Here is a 23,529-nt window from a genome sequence, read left to right on the forward strand (position 1 = left end):
AACCAGAAAGCCCAAATAAAAAAGAATTTCTGATAAATATCTATCTCTCTATATAAAAGCCTAAGTGACCATCTGACCGTCCGACTGTTGGGTGGCTATGACACGCACTGACCACCAGGGGGCAGACGCTCACCGCAGGAGCGGAAACCACAGGCATGGAAACATGGAACAGACTGATGAATCTCAGAGGGAAGGGGGGAGGGGAGAGGGCAGGAAGAGATTAACCAAAGATCTTATATGCATACTAGAGGCCAGGTGCACAGATTCATGCACTGGCGGGGTCCCTTGGCTTGGCCTGCAGGGATCGGGCCGAAATCAGCTCTCCAACATCCCCCAAGGGGTCCCGGGTTGCGAGAGGGTGCAGGCCAGCCCGTGGGACCCCACCATTGCACGAATCTGTGTACCGGGCCTCTAGTTTACTGTAATTATAAACATTGAAAAATCAAAGCACATCATCCTTTCTTCCGAACCCTATATTTAATCCGTATTGAGCCACAACATTCCCACCAGTTGTGGATCCAGATGTGAAGGCTGGTTATGCCACTTTCTCCAAGGGTCCTGAGCTTGGCTCCTCCTCTGTAGTAGGAGTCAGTGATACCTGTCCCCAAGGGCCTTCCAGGGATTTGGTGAGGATGAAATAAGAGATTTCAGGTGAAACCACTTCGTAAATCATAAAGCTCCTCTTCAAGAGTACTTATTCATAGGAGTCATTCATTAGATATTTATTAATTTGTGTTATACTGCCTTTTCCAAGTTATGAAAACAGTCTTATTGATCCAGATTTTCAGCAAGAAGAGCCAGAACCAAAGAGAATTTGGAGTGAATTTTTGGGTACCCAGGATTCCATTAGGTAATGGGTTACAGGCTTGCTGTATGTAATATTTTCTAAGATGGGGCTTCTCAAACTATAATATGTATGTGAATCACCTGGGCATAGTGTTAACACGCAGATTCTGACTCAGTCATGCTGGGGTGGGGTCTGAAATTCTGCTTTTCTAACAAGTTGCTGGTGAAGTCATGCTGTTGGTCCAAGGACCACACTTTGGGGAGCAGTGTTCTCAGGGGTGCCATGTCCAGTGGTGAGGACAGGAAGGGAAGTGCAGCGCAGGCCCTGGGAGGGAGGGAGAATGCCAGGAAGGTTGTGTTGGGAGCTGTGATTGCGGGTCAGTGCCCCCACTTCCTTCCCATCGCCATCTGGTGGGAAGAGGCTGCTGTCTGGGCTGTGTATTTGCTCTGAATCTGGGGGCAAGAACATACCCATTGTGAGTGCTCGGGGAAGGAGGAGGAAGGAAGGAGATTGCGCCATCGGGTATGGTTAACTGTCCTTTCTAGGTGGCAAGCTGCATTTCCCCACGGCTGAACAATGATCTAGAGATAGCAGATGAGCTAGGAAGTTCCTGCCTTCAGCATCTGATGGGGCCACACAGCAAGATCCAGTGCAGACCAGAACTTTTTAAAAAAACTGTTTTTGCCAGTAGTGGAGGCGGTTGAAGAGTGTTGACTTAAGTGTTTCAAATAAGGGAAGGACTGTGGAGTAAGCAACCAGGCGTGCCCCCACCCTTCTTTTTACATTCCTCTGATACCTTTGTCATTTCCTACTCCCAGCTTGCCAACACAGGTGCCCTCATGCTGCCTCCTAGCAGCCCAAGCCTTCCACCGCAGGGCCCATCTTGTTCTGCCTTCTCCCTGAGTCCTTCAGTTCTCCCCATCCCCAACACAGTTTCTTCTCCTCTTACATCAACATTTCCTTTCTCTTCAGCATAGCTGAATTTTGCCAGGTGGTAGGAAAGCAGTCTAATTCAACTAATTCATATTAAGGTATGCATGACTGCCAATCCAACTAGCTGTAGTTATTTTATGAGCTGTGACATACATGGATTCCTCCCCATTTCTCTCCCTCGGGTCGGAGCCTGAGCCTTGAGGAAACTTGAAGTTCTGTAGGGTCTCTTTTGCTGTAGATGGTGAGAACTCAAGAGTCTGGGTGTGGGAAGAGCTGTGGAACAAAATCCAGGTGTACCTGGTGCAGGGGTGTCTGTTCAGGCAGAAAGGTTCCTTCTGCCTCTACGGCAGGCCCCAGGAAAAGCAGGAGGTGTGATGTAAGGGAAGTTTCCTGTAGCTGTGTGGTTTTCACATGGAGTCCTATGGTACACACTTGGGTAGGGGTTGTGTGTGTGTGTGTGTGTGTGTGTGTGTGTGTGTGTGTAGTAATCAGACAAGTGCTTTGTGTTGCTCCCCTTTCAACCAAAGCATCTTTGCTTTCATATATTTTTTGAAACAAACATTCTTATGTTCTTAAGGCCTCTGGCAAGCAGAATGGGGGCAGGGGGGATTGATTCTGCTAAAAGAACTTCTGTGCAATTTCATTTTTATTTAGCCATGTTTGTGTCTATTACTGCATTAAAAATGTAAAAAAATAAATGACAAGAAAAAGAGCTCTGCTACTAGAAAAAGTTTGGAAATCCTTGCCAAATCCAAGACAAAGACTAGGTGTTGAACGACCTGGGGTCTTGGGCTGCTCCGCTGTAAACTGCTCTGTGACCTTGGGCAAGCTGCCCCGCGTGCTTCTTCAGCTGTGAAAAGCGTCCTTCCTCTCCCCTGCGGTTTGACCCTGTAATTTTGTGAGAAGCAGCTGTTGGCAGCTGTGGGAGCAGGACTGTCCCTCCCCTTCCCTGCAGTGCCTGGAAAGGCTTGGGTCTGACACCTTGCCTGTCCCCCGCCCTGCCCCAGCGTGCTCCGATCATTCCTAGGCTGGAGAGGAAGGGGGTTTTGACCAAATTACGTTGTGTCTTACTCACCATTGGGACCCATGGGAAAATCCCTCTCCAGCTGGGCGGTCTCGGTCAGAGTGTATGCGCAGGGCTCCTGAGCTGAGTTTAGTCCATCCACATCGAAGGGCTTACTGTGCACTCGGTGTGAGCTTAGGTGTCCTGTGGGTAAAGAGAAGTTCCGCCCGACAGCTCTGCCCTCAAAGAGCACGAGAGAGAAGGCACACGGAAAGTCTAGTTTAGAAAAGCAGTTTGCGAGGGTGCCCTCTTCAAATGCTTGGCGGTACTTACCTGAATGAGAAACTGCCTGTTGTTCATCTCTGTGTTCCCAGTGCCTCCACCCAAGACTCATTTATTGCGCGCACACTCACTGAGCACTTCGAGATGCCAAAAGCTCAACAGTGAGTGAGACAGTGCCGACCCTGCCTCTCGGGAGTTTTCAGCTGAGGGGGGACAGTGGGGGGGGCGCTCAGGCAAGTAGATAGTCAGAATAGTCCAGGGCGGTAAGAGCCGTGATAGGCGTTGAGTTGTGCACACAGAGAGCACCTGTTTGTTGTCGTGGTTCTGGAAATCTCGGCTGCTTCTGGCTGAGTCCCTGGCAATTCCCCTGGGTCTGCTCTGAAGGTGGCCCACCCGGCAGAGACCCAGGGATCCAGGCAGAGCTCGCTGTTTACTAGTATCTGGGAACCCTTCTCTGTGTGTATATGAGCCTTGCCAGCCAGACCCAGCCTCTGTCTAGGACCCTGCAGAGTCCCTGAACTGGAGGAAACGGGGTGGTGGCAAGAGGCCCAAGGAGACAGTCTGTCCCCTGGCTGTCCTGGGCCCTGATGTGTGAGACACAGCCGGCTTCTCACTCTGCTCTGGAAGGAAAGCCGGGACCTGCCAGCCCTCCAGATAAGGCAGGAATGTGTGGGGGCCAGTGGCTGCTCTGTGGGCCTGTTGCTCTGACGGCGGAGGCGATTTTCTGGGTTACTGGGGGGCAGGAAAGGCAGCCTGCACCCCTGGGTGAGAACATGTGCTCTGATCCATGACATTCAGTGTCCAGTGGATTCCCCCTTCACCACATCCCGAGCACCAACGATTTATGAGTTACGTGTTCGCACATTTCTGTAACTAAAGTTTCTCCACAGTCCTGTGAGTTGAGTGTATTAATTTCATTTCACAGGTGGGGACACTGAAGCCCAGAGCGCTAAAATGGAAATGATATTTATCGGTGTTGATCATGTGCCAGAGGCTGTTCTGGGCACGTACATGTGTCAATGCCTTTCATCCTCATCACGACCGCTGAGGTGGCTGTCATACCATCTTACCGATGAAGAAACAGAGGCACAGAAAAGTGAGACTCACCCGAAGTCCTAGAACCAGCTTAGGCACAGAGCTGGGCGGGGTTATCCCGGGGTCCTGCCCAGACTGGAGCCCCCTGCACGCCCAGGGCCCTGTTGTTAACCTCTGCCCCCGTGATTCCAATGTGAACCACGTGGGCGAGGACAAGGCCACCTCGAGGCAGCTAGCAAGGGGGGCCTGCTGCGTGGGCTTCTACAGGGACGAGGCCATGTTCGAAGCAGAGGTCCGTTCTAGGTTAGTTTGGGTGGACGGAGGAAAAATAAGTCATGTTGGATGTGACGCATACCTTTCCCGTGTCCCCACAGTAAGGCTGGAAGGAGACAGGGTAGGCAGCGCCAAATCCTGTAATGGCTTAGAGCAGAGTTAGAGGAACCAGGAAGGAGTGGCAGCCCTGAGGGTGCTTGGTCGCTGCTAATTGGGGCTGGTGATGACAGAGAGGTGGCACAGCTGCAACTCAGAGCCGCTTGCTCAACAAGGCTCTGGCTTCTGCTAGGGAGATGGGGCTCGGTGGGAGGAGGGTGGGAAGGAAATCTGCTTCTAAGAGGACTTGGACTTATTCCCTCACCCCCACCCCACCCCCAAACTCTAGGCTGTGGGCACAGGGAGGCTGGGTATGGATCTGAAGTCAAGTCCCTTTCAGGGTAGGGGTGAGAGAATGGGCCACCTGTGAGCATGGAGGCAGAAGGGGGAAGGGGCGGCACCATTTTATTCTTATGGGCAAAGCCTTCTGCTCTGCAATCAATCAACTTGGCCATTGGGATGGACTGTAAATGGGTGTTTGGGTGTCCTGCCTTGGTCAACACCTTTAACGATTTGGGGCCTCCTTTTGTCTGTCTGTGAAATGGGTCAAGTTTAGTCTTTGCAGGCCTGCTCTGCAGCTCACTTTCTTTGTGCTGCAGTGATAGCAACACAGAACCACTTAGAGTTAGTTTTCCCTGTCTGTTGAGGATTTGAGGCAGCATACAATAAGAGGCACAGAGAATTTGAAAATAAATGTAGAAGATCAAAAGCCACTTACCCTCCAAAAGATTAGGATTTCTCAAATCTGTGGTAAGGCCCAGATACCTGCATTTTAACCAGTTAACTGCCACGGTCCAAAATGGAAACCATTCTTGCATCTATACTCGCTTATGTTGTAAAAGGGTTAAACAAGCTCCCCTGATGATTCTGTTATACCACCAAGTTTGAGAGCCACTCTAGTGACTAGAGTGAAGGAAGGAGGAAGGCAATACACCTAAGAGCTAGGCCAGTATAGTTGTTGCCATTGACTACCAAGAGCAAAAGGGAAACAAGGTTGTCATTTTCATTATCTGAAATGAGGAAGAATATTTGTTCAGGGTAGATAGACATCATCACGGTACTAATTTCTGAGAGAAAGCCATTACCTGTGCCTGTTACAAAGGACACTTAACAACATAATGGATAATTGGGGGGCAGGGAGATGCTTTTATCCCTAAAGTTGTGCAGGCCAACCCCCCTCACGACCCCCATCCCCTGTAACTGCAGCCCACCTGGGGCACCAGGCCCACTCTGCAGCAGGACTGCTCACCCTCAGATGCCTTCCTTCCCTGCACTCAGCCAGTAGAAGGGACATTGTCAGGAGGAAGAGTGGGGCGACATGAGGAAGGGATCAGGTGTGGGGGAAGGGGTCGTGGTAATTCCTCTGGGGCCTTTGCAGTAAGTTTGAAGGTATAACCTGGATTGAGTGCCTCGGTGACCCATCACCAAGCCATGAGGCTTTCCTCTTCAGTGTGATCCTAAGACACAGTAGTCAGGTGATTAAAGTGGCAGGTAGGAGGAGAGAGACGTAAAGTAAAAAAAACTGGCTAACACTATTTGATGCTGAGAAGACCTAAAGCTCCTTTACAATACTATCAGGGCAAATATTTGTAACATATATGACAAAGGTTAATATCACATATATGTAAAGAGTTTTTATGAACAATAAGAAAAAGGCAAATGCCCTAATAGAAAAATTAACAAAGCTTGCCTGCCTGCCTGCCTGATTGCCTCTAACCACTTCTGCCTGCCAGCTTGATCACCCCCTAACCACTCCCCTGCCAGCCTGATCCATGCCTAACTGCTCCCCTGTCGGGCTGGTCACCCCTAACTATCCTCCCCTGCTGGCCCAGTCACCCCTAACTTCCCTCCCCTGCAGGCCTGATCGCTCACAACTGCCCTCCCCTGCTGGCCTGTTTCCCCCAACTGTCCTCCCCTGCAAACCCAGTCACCCCTAACTTCCCTCCCCTGCAGGCCTGATCGCCCACAACTGCCCTCCCCTGCCGGCCATCTTTGACCACATGGGGACGGCCATCTTGTGTGTTGGAGTGATGGTCAATTTGCATATCACCTCTTTATTATATAGGATTGTATTAAAAATAGAAGTAATAGAAATGTCCACAATCAAGAATTTGCTTTAAAAACCATGGCTTATCTGTATGTGGGGTATTATTTAAAATTAGATTGTCAAATAATTATGTGGGAAGTACATTAAGTAGAGAGTTTAAAAAGGCAGTTTCCAAAATGGTATATATGGCATGATACCAATTACATTAAAAATGAACAAACTGAAAAAAGTCCAAGAGAGCAGACCCCAAAATGATAACAATGGTTCTCCTAGGAAGCTTCCTCTTTGTGCTTTTCTGTTGTCTTTCTTTTGTTCTTTTAAATAATGTACACACTCCTTTTGAAATAAAAAAAATATCAAGAATGTGTTGTTTTTAAAGCAAGTCTGCCAGGGAGGTTCTCCTGCTGCCCTCAGGTCTGGCTGTGGGTGACAGTCCTTCAACACACTTCTGCCTCAGGTTAGAGCACGCATGTCAAACTCAAAGGCTAACACGGGCCAAATAAACAAGGTTTAAGTTTATGTGGGCCGCAAAAAAACAAAAGCTTTGATTTTCATAGAAACGTAGGTTTATTTTGATAGAGACATGAATACAAAGGGCTGAAATAAATGAGTAATCGTTAACCTAAAATAATAGAACATTTTAATAAAAATTAATATCTTTTCTTGAACATTAACTTATCAGACACTGAATAACTGCACAAATTAATAAACGTAACGCAAAAAGAACTATTTTTCTTGTTCTACGAAAGTGAAATAGTTCCTGTTGTGCACACCAAACAAGTCAGTCCAAGACTAATGACGTGGCCATCGGCTGCTAAAATATCGCTGCTTGTATTAGTGGAGAGAAATGGTGCGCCTGTGCATAAGGCGCATAAGGGAAATGAATGCAACACGATTATAGTAACCAGTTATTAGTGAATGTTGTAGTTCGTTATTAATAATTATGTATAACAGGATATTGTAAAAATTAAGTTACAAAATTTTTATTGAAACGTTTCTTACATACTATCATATTGGCTGGGCTGCAAAAATATTTGTTGTGGGCCACGTGCGACCCGCAGGCCGCGAGTTTGACATGCTTGGTTTAGATCTTTATTTCTGCAAACACTGGCTGAATCCCTGCTTACTGCTCAGTGCTGAGCAGGCCCTGTGAGAGGTATAAAGATGACTAGGACAGTACTTACTCTCCAGGCCCTTAGGGCCTGGTTGGGGGTTAAGGACTAAGGTGAGTACCCTGGTCACTTTTTATAGAAATACCTTTGGCATTGGGTATTTTCAGCATTTTGCTGGATGTGAAGATGGTACAGGGGCATCTTGAGAGTACCTGAGATCTGCTTTCCTTGCCCAAAGCCCGATCCCCCTCTCTCTTTGGAAATTTAGTTCGTTAACATGTGACTGATAAATCTCAGTAGCATGAACTCATGGCTGGGCTCTGTACAGCGAGAAGCCCAGAAATCTCTCCTATGTCTCACATTGATAGATCCATGTGACATACTGACCTGCATCAGAGATTCCTAAGAGGGTGAGCTGGGATGGGGGTAGGGACCTGAAAGAAGCTTCTTGGTCCCACCCTTCATTTTTTCTGATGTGGATACTGAGGTCCCAAGAGAGAAAGGGACTTGGACGTAGGTGATGGATCCAGGGCACCTATCCCTGTGCTGTACCCACAGTGTATGGTCTTCCCCATTCACAACCCTGAGTGTTTGAGAGAGGTGATCTGTGGCATTGTCAAGTAATGACAAGGAAACCAACTTGGGGTAAAAAATTCACAGAAATGCTGAGAAACAGAGAGCATCCACCTTAGGACGGAGAGTTGAGTATATCAATGAAGAAGTTGTTACAAGAATCTTTTGGACATTAAGATCCAGGTGTGCAGAAGAGAATTGACCAGAAGAAATAATAGTTTATGATTTGTACACACACCCACATTCACAAACACAGACACACATAGTCCGTCCCATCTATTTGATGTGAATGTTAGGAAAGTGGAAAGACCTTCCTTTTTACCTCCAAGTAGTTCCTCCTCTTGCCCAGTGTGTGCCTAAACTTGCCACCATTAAAGTCCCTCTTGGTCAAGGATGCTGCTAAAATGTGAACGAGTTACTTTGAATGAGGTCAGGCTACCCTTGGGAACCCGTGGTCACTTTATGTGACTGTGGAAAGGATCCCAGGGGGATGTGGGCCAAAGGGAGGTGCAAAGCTCCCAGGAGACAGGCTGGTACAGGAGACTCCGCACTGGAGGGGCGGTACTTCCCCATTTTATGAGGGATGACCCTGTACCCCCACAGTGATAGCAGAACCTCAGCCATCTGGGTTTTCCTGTCTTCTCTTAGCAGTCCCTTTCGTGCTCTGCAGCGTGAGTTCATGTTTCAGGTATCAACTGTAGGTCCAGCCTCCTGGGCTTTGCCCAGGCTGCGAAGGCCAGTTGGCTTCACGACTGGGGTGATGAGAAGGCTGTCTGCCCCAACTGAGCATTACTGACTACTTGACCCATTGCTCTATCCCTCCCTCCACCACACAGCGAGGTGGGGGAAGGGCAAGTTCAGCTTCCTGAGATATTTCCTTGAGAAAGTGGCTACTTGACCGGGAGGAAGTGAGGTGGAGAGGTGGTGACTTGGGGCCTCCACAGAATAGAGCATTTGTGTATCACCCCCCTGCCTCTCCAGCTATAACAGGCAGTTTCCCTTTGCCTGTCTGAATCCAGCTTTTCTTCCAGGCCTGGTTCAAATCCCATAAGGCTTCTCCTGACCCCCCTCAGTAGTACTTGTCCTTCCCTCCCCTGAACTGCTGCAGCGATTCCTGTTTGCCCACTCACTTGACCCCCAGGCAGATATTTCTTCACATCCAGAACATATTTCTTTTTCCATTAGTGTTTGTCCGATCTCCCCAGTTGACTGTAAGCCCTTCAAGTTGTGGGGGTGGATCCTGTGTATAGCACTTAGGACACTGATTGATAAGTGAGTGTGGGGGATACATTAGTGAGTGAATGGATTGATGAATGGACAGTTAGGTGGGTGGGGGGTGGGATGGATGGTACCCTCTAAGCCAGTGGTTCTCAACCTTCTGGCCCTTTAAATACAGTTCCTCATGTTATGACCCAACCATAAAATTATTTTTGTTGCTACTTCATAACTGTAATGTTGCTACTGTTATGAATTGTAATGTAAATATCTTATATGCAGGATGGTCTTAGGCGGCCCCTGTGAAAGGGTCGTTCAACCGCCAAAGGGGTCGCGACCCACAGGTTGAGAACCGCTGCTCTAAGCCCAACACTTTTACAGTAACCTACATCATGTCAGCTAGACTCTATGGGAAAGACCAGAGAACTCTGAGCTGTGTTTTTGGTGAACACTTTTGTGTATGGAGTCTAGTTTATTTCAGGGATTGGACTTGTGAGCTCATGTTCATTTGACAACAGCATCAAAATATGCTTATGCTTAAAAATAGATTCTAAAAAGTAATCATACCTCAGCCCAACTTGGCTGTGTTCAACGATTCCTTCTGTTTTGTGCCTTAGGAAATTTTTCTGGCTTAAAAAAAAGGTCAGAGGAAGGAAGTTAGTCTGCAGGACTAGGGAATTAACTGAGCTAACCTGTGAAAGCAGCTGCTATGGGCCTGCACAGGCAGACACCTGTGACTTTGTGGACAGGGGCCATTTCTAGGTCAGGGTTCAGCTCCCTGGAGACTTCTGGTTCCTGATGCTTATCCTAACTGTATTCTTTTCTGTTTACCCTGAGCTTGGCTTGGCCAGAGTGACTTCTTCAAAGACTAGATAATAATTTTGAGAAGCACCAGTGGTTTTTGTTTCCCCTTTTTTCTTCATTTACAGCTTGAAACTGTTTTGGTATCATCAAAGAGCATCCTTTCATGCTATAGAGCATACTTCTCAAACTGTGTTCCCTGGAGCTCATGGGGTTCCATGAAGTCCCTTTACACATCATCGGGGTGGGTGCTGAGTGCCTCTCCCCAAAAAGAAGCACCGCTTTTTATCTGGTTTACATATTGGGCTTCTGTGCAAGATTTAAACTTAAAAGGCACTGTCAGGAGACTGGAGAGGCATTGACAACATGGTCAAAGGAGAAACGGGTCATTAGACAGTGAGTTCTAGTCACTAGCTGGGAGAAAAGGCCATTTGAACGGCTCTGGGTGCTCTTGTGTTTGCGGGCCTTGTGCTGATGTTTCCGTCTGCTCCAGGGCCTCTACCACAGGATGCTGGCCTGGCTGCTGCTCCTTGGGCCTCTCACTCTTTGCTTGTCTACCTAGTTCCCACGTGGCTTTTCATAAATGTTTGCTCATTACCCTCATTTCTCTGCCCTGGGACCCCATATCCTTCTCTGACTGTTGGTAACTTTCTATTTCTTCACCCTATTTTGGCTTCTTCCTGGATATCTAGTCCCTTGTTTGCTCTGACCTTGGATAACTGTGTCCTGAAGTGTTTTCTGCTTTCCTGGATCCTGGCACCACCTGGGGACCCTGCTTTCCAGCTGCCACAGTCTACCCCAGCACTACCTATTTTTAAGCTGGGATCTGAGGAGGGCCTTCATTGAGGCTGAGTGAGGTTCAGGAAGACACTGGGATTGGAAAATGGAGACCAGGATTCAGATGTGGTGATCCAGTGGATGGAGAGAAAGAATAATTCACATTCATGGAGAAATGGTAGTTTGCATAATGCGTTCACATACCGGTCTCGTGTCATTCTCATTACAACCTGGTGAGACCGGGATATTCTTATGTCTGTGTTACCTCACACAAGGGAACTGAGGCTCAGAGTTATGTGATTTGCTAAAAGTAGTAGAGCTGGAAATAGAACTTGGATCTTTTGACTCTAAATCCTGGACTTGGATATAGGAGATCAGAAACAGGTTGTTTACTAAGGCAGTGGGGGGAAGGATCTTGTTCATGGGAATTGGAAGTGGCCTAGCTAGAGGTTGGATATGTTAGAAAGGGGAGGGTAGGGAGGGGTGGGGCAGCCACAGAGGCCCCACAGTCAAGCCTGGCCAGGCAGAGAGGTAAGGAGGGGGCTCGGTGACACCATCCCCCGACAGGCTGTTGCTGTAGGATCAGGGTGTGGGTCCTCTGGGATCAGGCTGATCTGGTTCCTATTGGCTATAGATTCAGGCTGCTCCTGCCTATGACTTTGAAACATGTTAGCTACATGTCTCAGCCCCCAACTGTTGAGCTGCACCTGGGATGACCTTGGCTGGAAGCTTCTAAGCATTATCCCTGTCTGTGGCCTTGAAGACTTGCAGGGTAATTCCAGAGGAATCTGCTCATTGTTCTCCAGGGTGGGAAGGGGAACTGCTGTGACCGCTGGGGGGAAGCAGCAGGAGGAACCTGGTCTCCACATCCTTCTGCCTTGGAAGACTTCCCATTTGATGATACCTCTCCCCTCATGTGGCATCTCATCCCTGGGTTTGCATTCTGTGCAGCGTTGCCTCATCTCCACCTCAATAAATGGTGACTTTGGAGCAAGTTACTAAAGTCATGGGCATTTAAGAGTTGACCAAGAAAGGGAATGAGTTAGGCCCACCCTATTTATAGACCTTGCAAAACACCTGTAGCAGCCAGCTGCTGGGGGGCTGCCAGAACACATCTGCTTGGCTGTGGTTTCCCATGGAAGGTGGGGGCCAGTGGGCAGTAGGAGTGGTCTGATCGCTGCAGGCCGTGGGGGTGTATTGTCTTTTGAGAATTCAAAACTAAAAGATAAAATCGAATAAAGGTCCATCTGTTTTTTATTATCACCATGCACTGGCGAATTAAACAGTGTTGGTGACAAAAATGCTCCTCCCTTCTGGGGTGGGCCCCTCTCCTCATTGCTTGACACACCACCGCTGTTAGTTACCTCAACAGGTTTAGGCCTTAACCGTGCCGCCTAGGCCTGCTACCTGGCCCAACTAACAACTCACTTCACCTCCCTGAACCTTAGTTTTCTGATCTGTAAAATGGAACTACCTGTAAATATTAATAGAAAAATATAAAATTAGCTTTGTTAATGTAAAAACATTCGAACCTGTAAAAAATGTTTGTGAGTTTATTTGAGCCAAACTGTCAACAATTGCCGGGAAGCAGAATCTCAATGGACTGGGATAATGCTCCAGAGAATGGCGGTTTTTCACCTATTTTTATACATTGCAATGAAAGGAGGAGGCGGTGGGTTACATGAAATCCATCGGTGATAGATTAGAGAGGCGGGAGAAAGCAAAGTGGGGAACCCTCTGGGATTGGATAAAGAGTAAAATGATAGGCACATACTTCTTTTACTTAGGTGGGTGCAGGATAGTTAACAGTCAACAATTAACATGATAGCAATAACAATGAAGGAATTTGTGGTATCTGTCCTGGCACCCAGGGCCTTTGGTTGTGCCCTGAGGGGTTCAGAAAAAAGGGAAGTTACAAGTTACCCAGACATTTCAATGATGTGTTATGGTAGATGCAAAATGACACTAAGCTCAGTTAAGGTAAAGAATGACCTTGTCAGGGAAGATGCGGGCCTAGGAGGTGACTAGTTCCCACCATAACTGCTTTTAGCTAAATTTTAATTTCAGACCACCCTTTGTGGTTACTTTATGTCTTTGAGTTCGCAAGACTGCCATGCAGGCCTTCCCTGAGCTTGTCAGGTTAGTGTGTGGCCCCTTTCGTCCACAGCTTACAAAAAGAAGAGCTGGGTGTAAGTGTTGTAATGTCCACATGGCTATACAAAATCCAGATGTGGTGAGATTTGGGTCATGTCGGGGTTATTTCCCTTTGGTAGTGAAGACTTTGGGGGCAATTGAACTAGGCTCTTCCATGAAGCTTAGGAGCTGCTGTTGGAGACAACATCATTTTTGGTGCCGAGGAGCTGTTGTAAGTTTACTCCTTATCATCTGTTTTCAGGGCAGATAACAGGAGACCCTCAGGGGGTGCCACCCTGGGTCCTGCTGAGTTCTGGAATGAGGTCCAACTGTCTCATTCTCTTCGCAGCCTGCTCTGTCCTCCCAGGTGTGAAGTGAGTGAGGAGCTGAGCCCTCTGCCAGGGAAGAGGGGTATATTTGAGACATAATTGCAGGAGAGCACACTGGCAGCAGCCGGGAAGGTAGTTTCCGTGACTTGCCGATTTACTGCCCTCCTACATGACTTTTGCAAACGAGCCTCAGTGCAGAGTTTCGCCCACCCACACCTCCTGCCTTTGTGCAGCGCTGGATGGTAAAGTCCTTTCTCGAGCATTATCTCGTGATTTCCCACCAACCCTGAGAGGTGTGGAGGCTAGGTTTTCTCATCCCCCTCTGACAAGGGCGGAAACTGAGGCCCCCGGAGTTGAAGAGGCTGCCCAGGGTCGTGACCAGTTAGTGGTAGGCCTTTGACTAGGACACCTGCTCAGAGATAGGAATTTGGCAAGTGAAGGGAAAGCTCTCATTTCTATTCAGAGTTGTCTCAAGCTCTTTGGGGCGCTTTCTAAGAGGAAGCTTTCTGAGGTGAGGCCTCAGGTGGCAGGTGGAGAAACACAACCTGAGAAGGCAGTTCCTTGTCCAAGCCCACGAAGCTTTGATGGCAGGTTAGGACCAGGAATCGGGCCTCCTGACAACCTGCCTTTGATGCATCAGACCGAGGGTTAGGTAATGATTGTTGCTATGGGGGGCTGGGGATAGGCATGTTTTGCATATGTGTATCAATGTTTCAGCATTCTCTTAATTTTTGAATCAGTGTTGGCAATAATATCTACTAACGATTGAATGGCTCCCATCTGTTCCCTCTCTGGATGATGCCCTGGGTGACTGTCCTAACCTTAGAGGGGTCCTCACTCTCACCTTTGCCCCCATAACCTCACTGGATGACCTCTGCACTGGTGGGTGGGGAGGCCCGGGGGAAGAGGGCTGAACTTCTGGCTTTGGAGCCTTTCCGATGGGCAGGCAAGGGCCCATCCCTGTCACTGTTTTCACCTGCCCGTGAGTCTGCAGGTGCTGATGGACATGATAGAGCACCCTCAGGTCTGGCCTTCATGTGTCTCCTCTGGGTACAGTGAGCAGGGCATGCCTGCATGCAAACGTCCACTCCTATTATCCCCCAAAGCCCAGGGTAATTCTCGGTCTTGATTTGCCAGTAAGTATTGGGGTAGTTAGATTGCGGACCCCTCCAGCAAAAACTGTGTTGGTGGGAAAGACAACAGTCCCTGCATGCTTCTCTTTCTCCCTCCCTCCCTTGTCAGATCAGAGAACTCGGGGAGAGGGTAAGGAAAAGGACAAGGAATAATATGAGTAACAGCTGCATAGCGTCTTCTGGAAAGTGGAGATAATCAGAGAGCTGTTGTAAGTCAGTGCTTCTCGGCCCTGGCTGCACATCAGTCACCGGGCAGCTTTTAAGTACAGTAAATCCTCACTTAACGTCATCGACAGGTTCTGCAACTTTAAGCTAAACAACATATAAAGCAGCCAATTTTGCCATAGGCCGATTGATATAAACAAGAGTTACATTTCGGTAGCATCTCATCGCTTGTTGTAAAGAAATGGCATTACTCAAGGACATGCTGCATCTGGTTCCCAGGCTGCAGCCCAGACCCAGGAGATCAGACTCTCTGGAGATGGGACCCGGGCACCAGGAGTTGTAAATTCCCCACAAGACTCCAACGTGCAGCTGGCATTGAGAACCACTGCTCTAAGGATGAAAAGAATTGGCTACTACCTTAGAACAGAGATATTCCCACAGCTGGCCGTGCCCTGGGATCATCAGGGTTTTTTTTTTTTTTAAAAAAATTACACTGATTCCCTGGCCACACATTGCAGACCATTTCAGTCAGTGACTTCTGTGTCTAATGCCTCTTGCTCAGCCTTCACCTGAGCCACAAACTCAGTGTCATAATAGCTACCATTGACTAGTGCTGACTAGGGGCCAGCCTTGCAGACATTTCCAGTCTTCACAATTCCCAGTTTACAGATGAGGAAACGGATACTCAGAGCAGGTGGCCTCTGGCCACAGGTTACAGAACCTGACCTGTCTGACCTTGAAGTCTGCTCTCACTGCCCAAAGCCTCATGGCCTGGGGGCTGGCCCTAGTGGGGCACATTCTCCACTCTTTCCAGGAAGAGCTCAAGAAGAGAGGAAAGCCAGCAAGTGTCCCTGGGTCCCCTGAGGCTCCCCAGGGCAGGTTGAATGGAGGACCCCACCCCGAGAAGAGGGGGAAATGAGTGCTGTTGCCTGGCCTTTGACTCCGCGATGGCCACCCACTCTCAGAATACCTCCTTTTGGCGGGAGGAAGATGCCTGCACGTTAGACCTGACCCCCAGACACCTCTTATTGCCACAGCTGCTCACACAAAGAGAAAACTCAACCAGGGAAAGCAAACACTCATTTGCTTTTTGAGAGTTGGAGGAATTTTTTCAGGCATGCAATATAGAAAAATGCTTTGTTTCCCTCGTAAGAATAGGGGAAGCTATGTCAAGGTCCCCTGAAATAGTTATTTCCGCTTTATAAAAACCTGGTGCCTCCGCCTCTGTGTTCTGTAAGTGTATACAACGTGCTTAAAATCCTTACGCTTTGGTTTCTCATCAGTCATCTGGAAAGAGGGAGCTGTCTGCCCCCAGGACTGCTGATGCCAGGCCCCTTGAGGTATCAGAGAGAGAGGAGAGAGTGTGGCATCCGCGCTGAGACTCACAGCCGCCTGGACTGAAAGCTTCGTCAAGTGTTTGCTGGCACCCACTAAAGGACCCAATGTCCCCAAGGCCCAAAGTGGTTCCAAGTCACCAGCTGTGTTAGAGATCTTGCTGAATGTGTTCACTCTGGCTTTGGGAGGACTGGCTCCACTCCACCTGCGTCAGCCGGGTGTTTCGACAGCTGAGAGCATATTGAGGCATAAATAGCTGAAACTTTAACATTAGTGGACAGTGTAATATCAATTTGGCTCCACCACGCCTTCCCTGCCCACCCTAGCCCCCCGGGGCCCTCTCCCTCCCCAGAGCTCCTCTGTATCTGTTGTCTAGGCCTTTGGTCCCTGCCCTTTACTGCCTGGCATAGAGCCTGGCACAGAGCAGATGCTCAGCTAGCGTTGAGTGAATGAGGATGTGTGTCTGGTGACATCTCTACAGCATGTTGGCATATTTATTCCTTGCTGGCTCTACTTGACTCCTCTGTGTGTGTGTGTGTCACTTAGGTTTATTTTGAAGGTTGCCTCACTGAGTATTATTCTAGTAAAGGAATGGTTCAGGTGTGGTGCTGTTTTCTGAGGTTGAGGCAGATCTCCAGAGCATTTCATTGTGTAGCTCTTACCCCAGAGCCACTAAGAGAGTACATCCTAAGTGTGGAGCCTGGTGGCCCCTTATTAAGCTTAACCCAAGACGCTCTGAGCTCTGTCTCAAGCAGTGGGTGTTGTGGCTGGCGAGAAAACGTGGGGCCGTGGTGGAAGGGGCGTGGGAGGACCCCTAGGAGGGGTGGCCACCGGGCAGTCTCCAGGCACTGGGTGCCTGGATTGAGATGGTGAAGCAGAGGCTGCTGGCCTTCCCAGGGAAGCTGGCTCAGCGCCGCCTGCTGCTCTGGCATGGACACCACTTTATGGCTGCTGTCTTGGTCCACAGAGTGAAGGCGTCCAGGCCCAGCCCTGACTCCTATATCTTAGAAGCATTGTGGACAGTGGGCTAGGTGCCCATCGCTGAAGCCTGGCTTTGCCATTAACCCTGTGATGACCTCAGGAGAGTGACTTGACTTCTGTGCCTCAGTTTCCAAACATTCTACAGCTCTGTGGTCCCATCAGCCCTCTCCCCATGATGAACCCCCACCTCTAGTTATTCACAGAGTTAGACTGCCTCCACCCCCACCAGGCTCCCCACCACCCCAGCCTGCAGAGCCTCTGGCCCGGTCTTTACATTAAGTGCATCACCCTCATATTTGCTGGGTCCCCCTATTGTCCAGCTGCTTGGCTCATGTCAGGTAATCAAGATTTTACTTGTGGGGAGGAGGTTGGGAGCAAAGGGGCAAAAATGCGACTATACAGGTAGGTGTTTGTCACTCACCTCACAATTCCCAATGGATGAATCTGTGCTTGTATCCAGATACGGGAGACTCAGCTGGATGATTCTTACCATTAGTATTTTGACCGTGCTGGTCTTTTAAAAAATCTTTTCCAAGGATATGTTTTTATTGATTTTAGAGAGCAAGAAAGGAAGCGAGAGAGAGAGAAATATCAATGTGAAAGAGAAACATCGATCAGTTGCCTTCCCTACATATCCTGACCAGGGATTGAACCCACAACCTAGGTGATGGGAATTGAAACTGCAATCTTTTTGGTACATGGGATGATGCTCCAACCAACTGAGCCACCTGACCAGGGTATGCTAGTCTTTTTGTTTTTCCTTTCTAACCTTTCCATTACATAGTATAGGCCTCTGGGCATTGGGATTTCATCTGGTGAAACTAGACTTGGGTTCCAGCTGAGGCTTTGGAATGACAAGACTGTGTAATTTTTATTTTTATTTTTGTTAATCCTCACGCGAGAATATTTTCTCCATTGATTTTAGAGAGAGTGGAAAGGAGGGGTAGAGAGAGAGAGACAGAAAGAGAAACATCGATGTGAGAGAGACACATAGATTCGTTGCCTCCTGCAAATGCCCCGACAGGGGCTGGGAATCAAACCTGAAACCCAGATAAGGGCCCTTGGCTGGGAATCAAACCCGTGATCCTTTGGTGGATGGACCGACACTCTAGCCACAAAGCCACACCAGCCAGGGCAAGGCTGTGCCATTCTGATCAAATCAATAACCTTTCAGGGCCTCGGTGTCACATCTGTACACTGGAAACAACAATGCTAACATTCATTCAGGGTTCATATGAACAGAAGGGAAGCCCAGTACCTGTCCCCTCTCAGCCACTGGTTGATGGCCAGGTGGGGATGCTGGCTGGTGGCAGGATTTGTGCTGAGTTGGCAGAGTGACTCTGAATTACTGTCCCTGAAGGCACAGTGATACCCTAGTCATGTGAGCCTGTGTCCCCACAGCGGCCAGTTTGCCATTGTGAAGAAGTGCCGGGAGAAGAGCACCGGGCTGGAGTACGCAGCCAAGTTCATCAAGAAGCGGCAGAGCCGGGCCAGCCGGCGGGGCGTGTGCCGGGAGGACATCGAGCGGGAGGTGAGCATCCTGCGGCAGGTGCTGCATCCCAACATCATCACGCTGCACGACGTCTTTGAGAACCGCACCGACGTGGTGCTCATCCTGGAGCTGTGAGTGGGCTGCCGGGACCCGTGGTGGGCAGCAGGGACAGGCCGGGCGGCGGAAGCTCCAGCCACAGGCCCCAGAGGAGGCGAAGTCAGTGGTGGGTGGTTGCCCTCAGTGACCCTCAGCCTCCTTCTAAACCTGGGGAAAACGGGGGCCGAGCAGCAGGAGAGAGGGTGACGGTCTAGGTCTGGCTTTCATGGGCCCTGGGGACCAAAGGGAAGGAATGGCTGGCTCTGGGTCATTTCCTGGCTGGCTGGCAGGTGGGAGGATGGAGCGGGGAGCGGAGGGGCCAGCAGGCGAGATTGTCAGGCAGGGGTCTGTTTTATGACCAAGGGAAGAGCAAACATCCTTTGGGCTCTGCAAAGCCCTTCTCCAGCCCTTTCCTGGAAAAATCTGCATTTGTGCTGTGATGCCTTTATTATAATAACTGTTATTTAGAGAGCATTTGCCACATGTTTCATGCTTGTCATCTGTTTAGTCCTCCCGGGGACTGTGATGAAGGAAGTATCCTACCAACACAGAGAAGTTACTTTACCTTCACTGTGCCAGGCATGTCTCTTACCTCATCTATTCCTCAGACTAACCCTATCACACAGACTCTTCTTATCCCCATTTTACCAACAAGAACACGGCAGCCAGGTCACTTACCAGATCTGTTAGCCAGGAAGTGGTGGGGTTACCGGACCAAACCAGGTCCAAACTTTCAATAGTAGCCAGCCAAAGGACAACACAGATGATTTTATGAAAAGGAACTTTATCGCAGGCTTATAAACAAGGAACATGCCGGGGATTGCTCCCAGAACAGTGTTCCTCAAGCAAAGCATCTGATCCAATTTTATTGGGGGAAATCATGCATAAACATCAAGGTGAGCTTTGTCATTGAATGTATAGGCGGGGACATGCCAGGGCACCAACAGTTAGAAAACTGGCTATACATACATCGCATATTCAAAAATGGTGGGAAATCTCCGCCTCTGGTTGGAGATTTTAGTATTATAATGAGAATATGAGTAATGAGGAAAGTTCAGCAGGAGGTCACTGGAGGGTCTTTCAAGCTGGTCTCATGGTTTCAGCTGGTTCACCCCCTGGTTCTGCAAAATGTCCTGGGCTTGTTCCTGAAAAACAGTCCCGGTGACCCTCTACGTTGGGGATTGCAGTTGTTATGGAAGGAATTTTAGCTGATTACGTCTTGGTCTTTCTGTGAAACTTAACCAATTATGAGATATGCATCACACAAACCATATAAACTCTAGGGTGATCTAAATGAATTTCCAGGTTAATCAGGGCAAAGTTAGAAACTCTAAGCAAAAAGTTAATTTATGCTAAGTTACCTGCTAGGTTACGTATGTGGGTTAGGTTGCACCAGGTCTTGAGCCCACACTGCTTGTTCAGGCAGCTGTGAGCATGAGGTAGGATGGCCTTATGCTGGCCCATCCTGGTGGAATTTGGATAGGTGACACCAAGTTCTCAGGGATTGCCCCTCCTGGAGGTGTCTCCATGAAATGGGATGTGGGGTTCTGGCAGACAAGCGAGTTTGAGTTGGGCTGTGGCACAAGTCACAGTGGCTGTGCCCAGTCAGGCAGCAGCACACTGTGCTGAGAATGTTCTGAGCCTTGTAGGCATGTATGCATCTGCCAGTTAGCCAAGGAGTGGTGGCACTTATCTCAGCAGTCCATGACTCTGTGACCTCGGGCAAAGTCACCTCATCCACCTGAGCTTCAGATCTCATCTGTAAACCAGGCAGCCATCCTTAACCTGCCTACAGGAGGGGTGGACCACTGGCATTGAAGATCATTCTAATTTGAGAACTATGCTCTGTCTTAGCTAGGATATAGATTTATGTTGCAGATGGGCATTTGCATGCTCTTGCATTTGATTCTTAAGTTATCATGTCAATGTGTAAATGCACGTGTTTCCCATGTTCCCCCTTCTCTAACTCCCAGCATCCTCTCTATTTCTCCCATGGACCCCTCAGCCAGTTGGACTAGTTGGTGTATGCACCCGCCTGGCCCAGACAAGCCTGGTGGCTTCCCTCAGTGTGGCCAGCCATGTGGACAGCCCACGGTGTGACATGCCCCAAGGCTAAGGGTCACCGGTTGGCACACGGATTCCCAGCAGAGAGAGACAAGCCCACCTTCACTGGGAAGGCCAGGCCACTCCTTTAAAAAGTCTATTATCAGAAAAACTTTACGGCGATTGAAAAGAAATTACATTCATAATCCTACCACTCAACCATAGCTATTTATGTTTTTCTTGTGGTTCCTCTCTTTTTATCTATTTGTATATAGTCACCGTCCTTATAGATTTTACTGCTCTACTTTCCCTCCAGTTCACATAATTCCATAAATAGCTTTTTTCCTTTTAACTGACTATATCATGTTTCAGTAAATTACATACCTGTCTTTCCCTCTTGTTGGTTATTTGGTTTTTATTTTCCAGCTTTTAATCATTACAAATTTTACTGCCATAAAACAGTCTTCTTCCCATAATTTTCCCCTTTTGTTTTGAATTCATTCTTTCAGATAAATCCCCAGGACTGGGATAACTAGGCTGACATTTTTAGGGCTCCTGATATCCTCACTTTCATACACTGGTGTGGTTAACCAGTACCACCTGCAACAGCAGTGTTCCTATTTGCCTGCAGGCTTGCTAGCCCTGCATCACTTATTTTAAAACAGGATTCATTAATTATTGACCTGTATAGTTAGAAAATGATACTTTGTTGTCATTTCTTTTGTTGTTAATCCTCACCTGAGGAAATTTTCCCACTGATCTTTAGAGAGAATGGAAGGGAGGTTAAGGGGGGGGTGGGGTGAGAGAGAGAGAGAGGGAGAGAGAGGGAGAGAGAAAGAAACATACATCAATGTGAGAGAGACATATCGATTGGTTGCCTCCTGCTTGCACCCCAACTGGGGCCCAGGATTGAATCTGCAACCAAGGTACGTGCCCTAGACTGGGAATCGAACCCTCAACCCTGTGGTCCGTGGGCCAACTCTCTAACCACTGAGTCACACCTACCAGGACACTTTGTTGTCATTTTAAGTGGCATTTCTGTAATTGCTGGGGAAATTGTCTGTTTCTTCCTGTTTGTAGCACTCCAGGAGTTGGGGTCTGGGATGATCTTGAGATGCCCCTGTTTCTCCCAGCAGGTCTCATGGTCAACCAACAGTTATGTGCCTTCTTGAGAGCTGTCACCATTCATATCATCTGTTGTCACACTGCTGCTCCTGTGACTTGCTTGAGCTGCTATGTTTGTTGAGTTCTGTCTGTTCCTAGTTTCTCTGTCTCCTCCTTACTTTCAAGCTGTCTCACTGCTCTCAGGGAGCCTGTCTGTGCACGGGGTGCTAGGAGTTGCTAAGACTGTGCCTAAACCATGCCTGCCCAGGGAATGAGAGGGAGGACCTCCTGGGAGAGAAGGGCTTTCCATGGGCTTTTGTGTTTGGACTTCGTGACTCCTGTTGGGCTGATCAGGAGCCTTTGGCCTCCTGGTCCTCACTGTGCCCTGGTAGGTTAGTAGATTTGCCCAATAATTAAGCATGGGTATTAGTGCCCACCTGCTCAGTTGTAATTTGCAAGTTTTGTGGTTGGGTTTACACTGATACCACTGCCCTCTCAGCACCTGTCGTCTGGGGTGGGCTTCCTCCTGATTTCTGCTAAGGTGTCCAGCACTAGGTGGACGTACCCAGCCCTGATTTAGGTCCCTTTCAGCTGTTATTACCTCAAGCATGACCTCCTTAGCAGCAGCTACCTCTGGTCAAGGCTGTTGAAGGCCAGGCTGGGGAGGATTTTGTTGTCCGTATAATTGATTTCTATATGTTATATAGAATATATTCAAAATCTCAATAGATTAGCTCATGTCACATGTGAAACGTGCTCTGGAAAACATATGTCTGCTCTGGGAGGGTTGGGCTGGTCTCCCATACCAGACCCCTGGCCTCTCTGGGGCCTTCTTGACTCTATGCTAGTAGAAAGCGGAACCCTGGCAGTTGCATCCCAGAGAATGGCCTGGCAAAGGGCTCCACGGTGGAGACAGTGCATCCCAGTTCCTCAGATTGAGTCCAGCTTCCTCGTCCCCGATGGATCGGTCAGCATTCTTCAAATCCCTGCCTGCAGGTCATTCGAACGCACGTTCCTGAGAGAGTTTCTAGCAGGGAGACCAACCTGCAGGGAGGAAGGAGGCCAAGGTCCGATTCGCAGGAAGGGGCCTGATGGTGGGGACCATGGAAGGGGAGCAGAGGAGGCCCAGCTGTAGGTTTTGCTTTTCATCTTTAAGCTAAACGGGTTTGGGACGTGAGTGGAGAGAAGCTTGGGAGGAGGTGGGCAATGGCTCCAGGAGAGAGGGCTTGGCTGAGAAACCCTTGGGAGAAACTATGTTGGGGGAAAATGAACAGAATCTTGAGACGAGTTGCCTGAGCATTGATGTGAGTGACCCCAGCATGGGTACTGCTCATCAGTCTCCCCTTTTCTGACTCTCTGGGGGAGATTCTAAGGGACCACTGTGGTGTTCCTGTCTTCATTCAAAGGAGACATGGTCTCACCTGGTCTCTTGCCCACATCACACCTTCAAACAGAATGGCGGGTGTCCCCCGAAGTCGTCACATAGCCTTTACATTGGGGACTTTGGGTGACCAGACACCGTTATACCACCATGATATTCTTTTGCATTTATGCAGCATTCCCTCTAAGGTAGGAATGGCCCAAGGTGTGCCCAAGGTCCAGCCTCACAGGACCCAGCAGGGTCTTGGATATTAGAAAGCAAGGGCTGCTGGGTCCTGTGTGTCTCAGAGGGGGCACTATGGTTTTGAAAATCTTCAAAGTGCTCTAGACAGGTCTCTTACAAAGGCCAAGGCTTCCCTTCTATACAATCTAGATTATTCTATGTCATGTTTATATTTAAAAAA

The 23,529-nt window shown here is 48.7% G+C and overlaps 1 protein-coding gene and 1 long non-coding RNA gene across 5 annotated transcripts in view; one reads left to right on the forward strand and one right to left on the reverse strand.

Annotated features, from left to right (window-relative positions):
• The window catches only part of DAPK2 (death associated protein kinase 2), a 111,589-nt gene that overhangs the window by 45,323 nt on the left and 42,737 nt on the right, over positions 1-23,529 (forward strand). For all 4 annotated transcript variants that reach the window (XM_059698977.1, XM_059698969.1, XM_059698994.1 and 1 more), the window contains exon 3: positions 18,412-18,633. In XM_059698977.1, the coding sequence (XP_059554960.1) occupies positions 18,412-18,633 (222 nt within the window). The remainder of the gene's footprint in view (positions 1-18,411; positions 18,634-23,529) is intronic.
• On the reverse strand, positions 2,222-3,567 carry LOC132218513 (uncharacterized). Its single transcript, XR_009449217.1, has 3 exons — positions 3,057-3,567; positions 2,796-2,927; positions 2,222-2,608 (listed from the first exon to the last, which is right to left on the reverse strand). It is a non-coding gene; the product is annotated as an uncharacterized LOC132218513 (long non-coding RNA).

The sequence above is a fragment of the Myotis daubentonii genome, chromosome 1 (assembly GCF_963259705.1).
Source record: "Myotis daubentonii chromosome 1, mMyoDau2.1, whole genome shotgun sequence".
In the NCBI taxonomy this organism is placed as follows: domain Eukaryota; kingdom Metazoa; phylum Chordata; class Mammalia; order Chiroptera; family Vespertilionidae; genus Myotis; species Myotis daubentonii.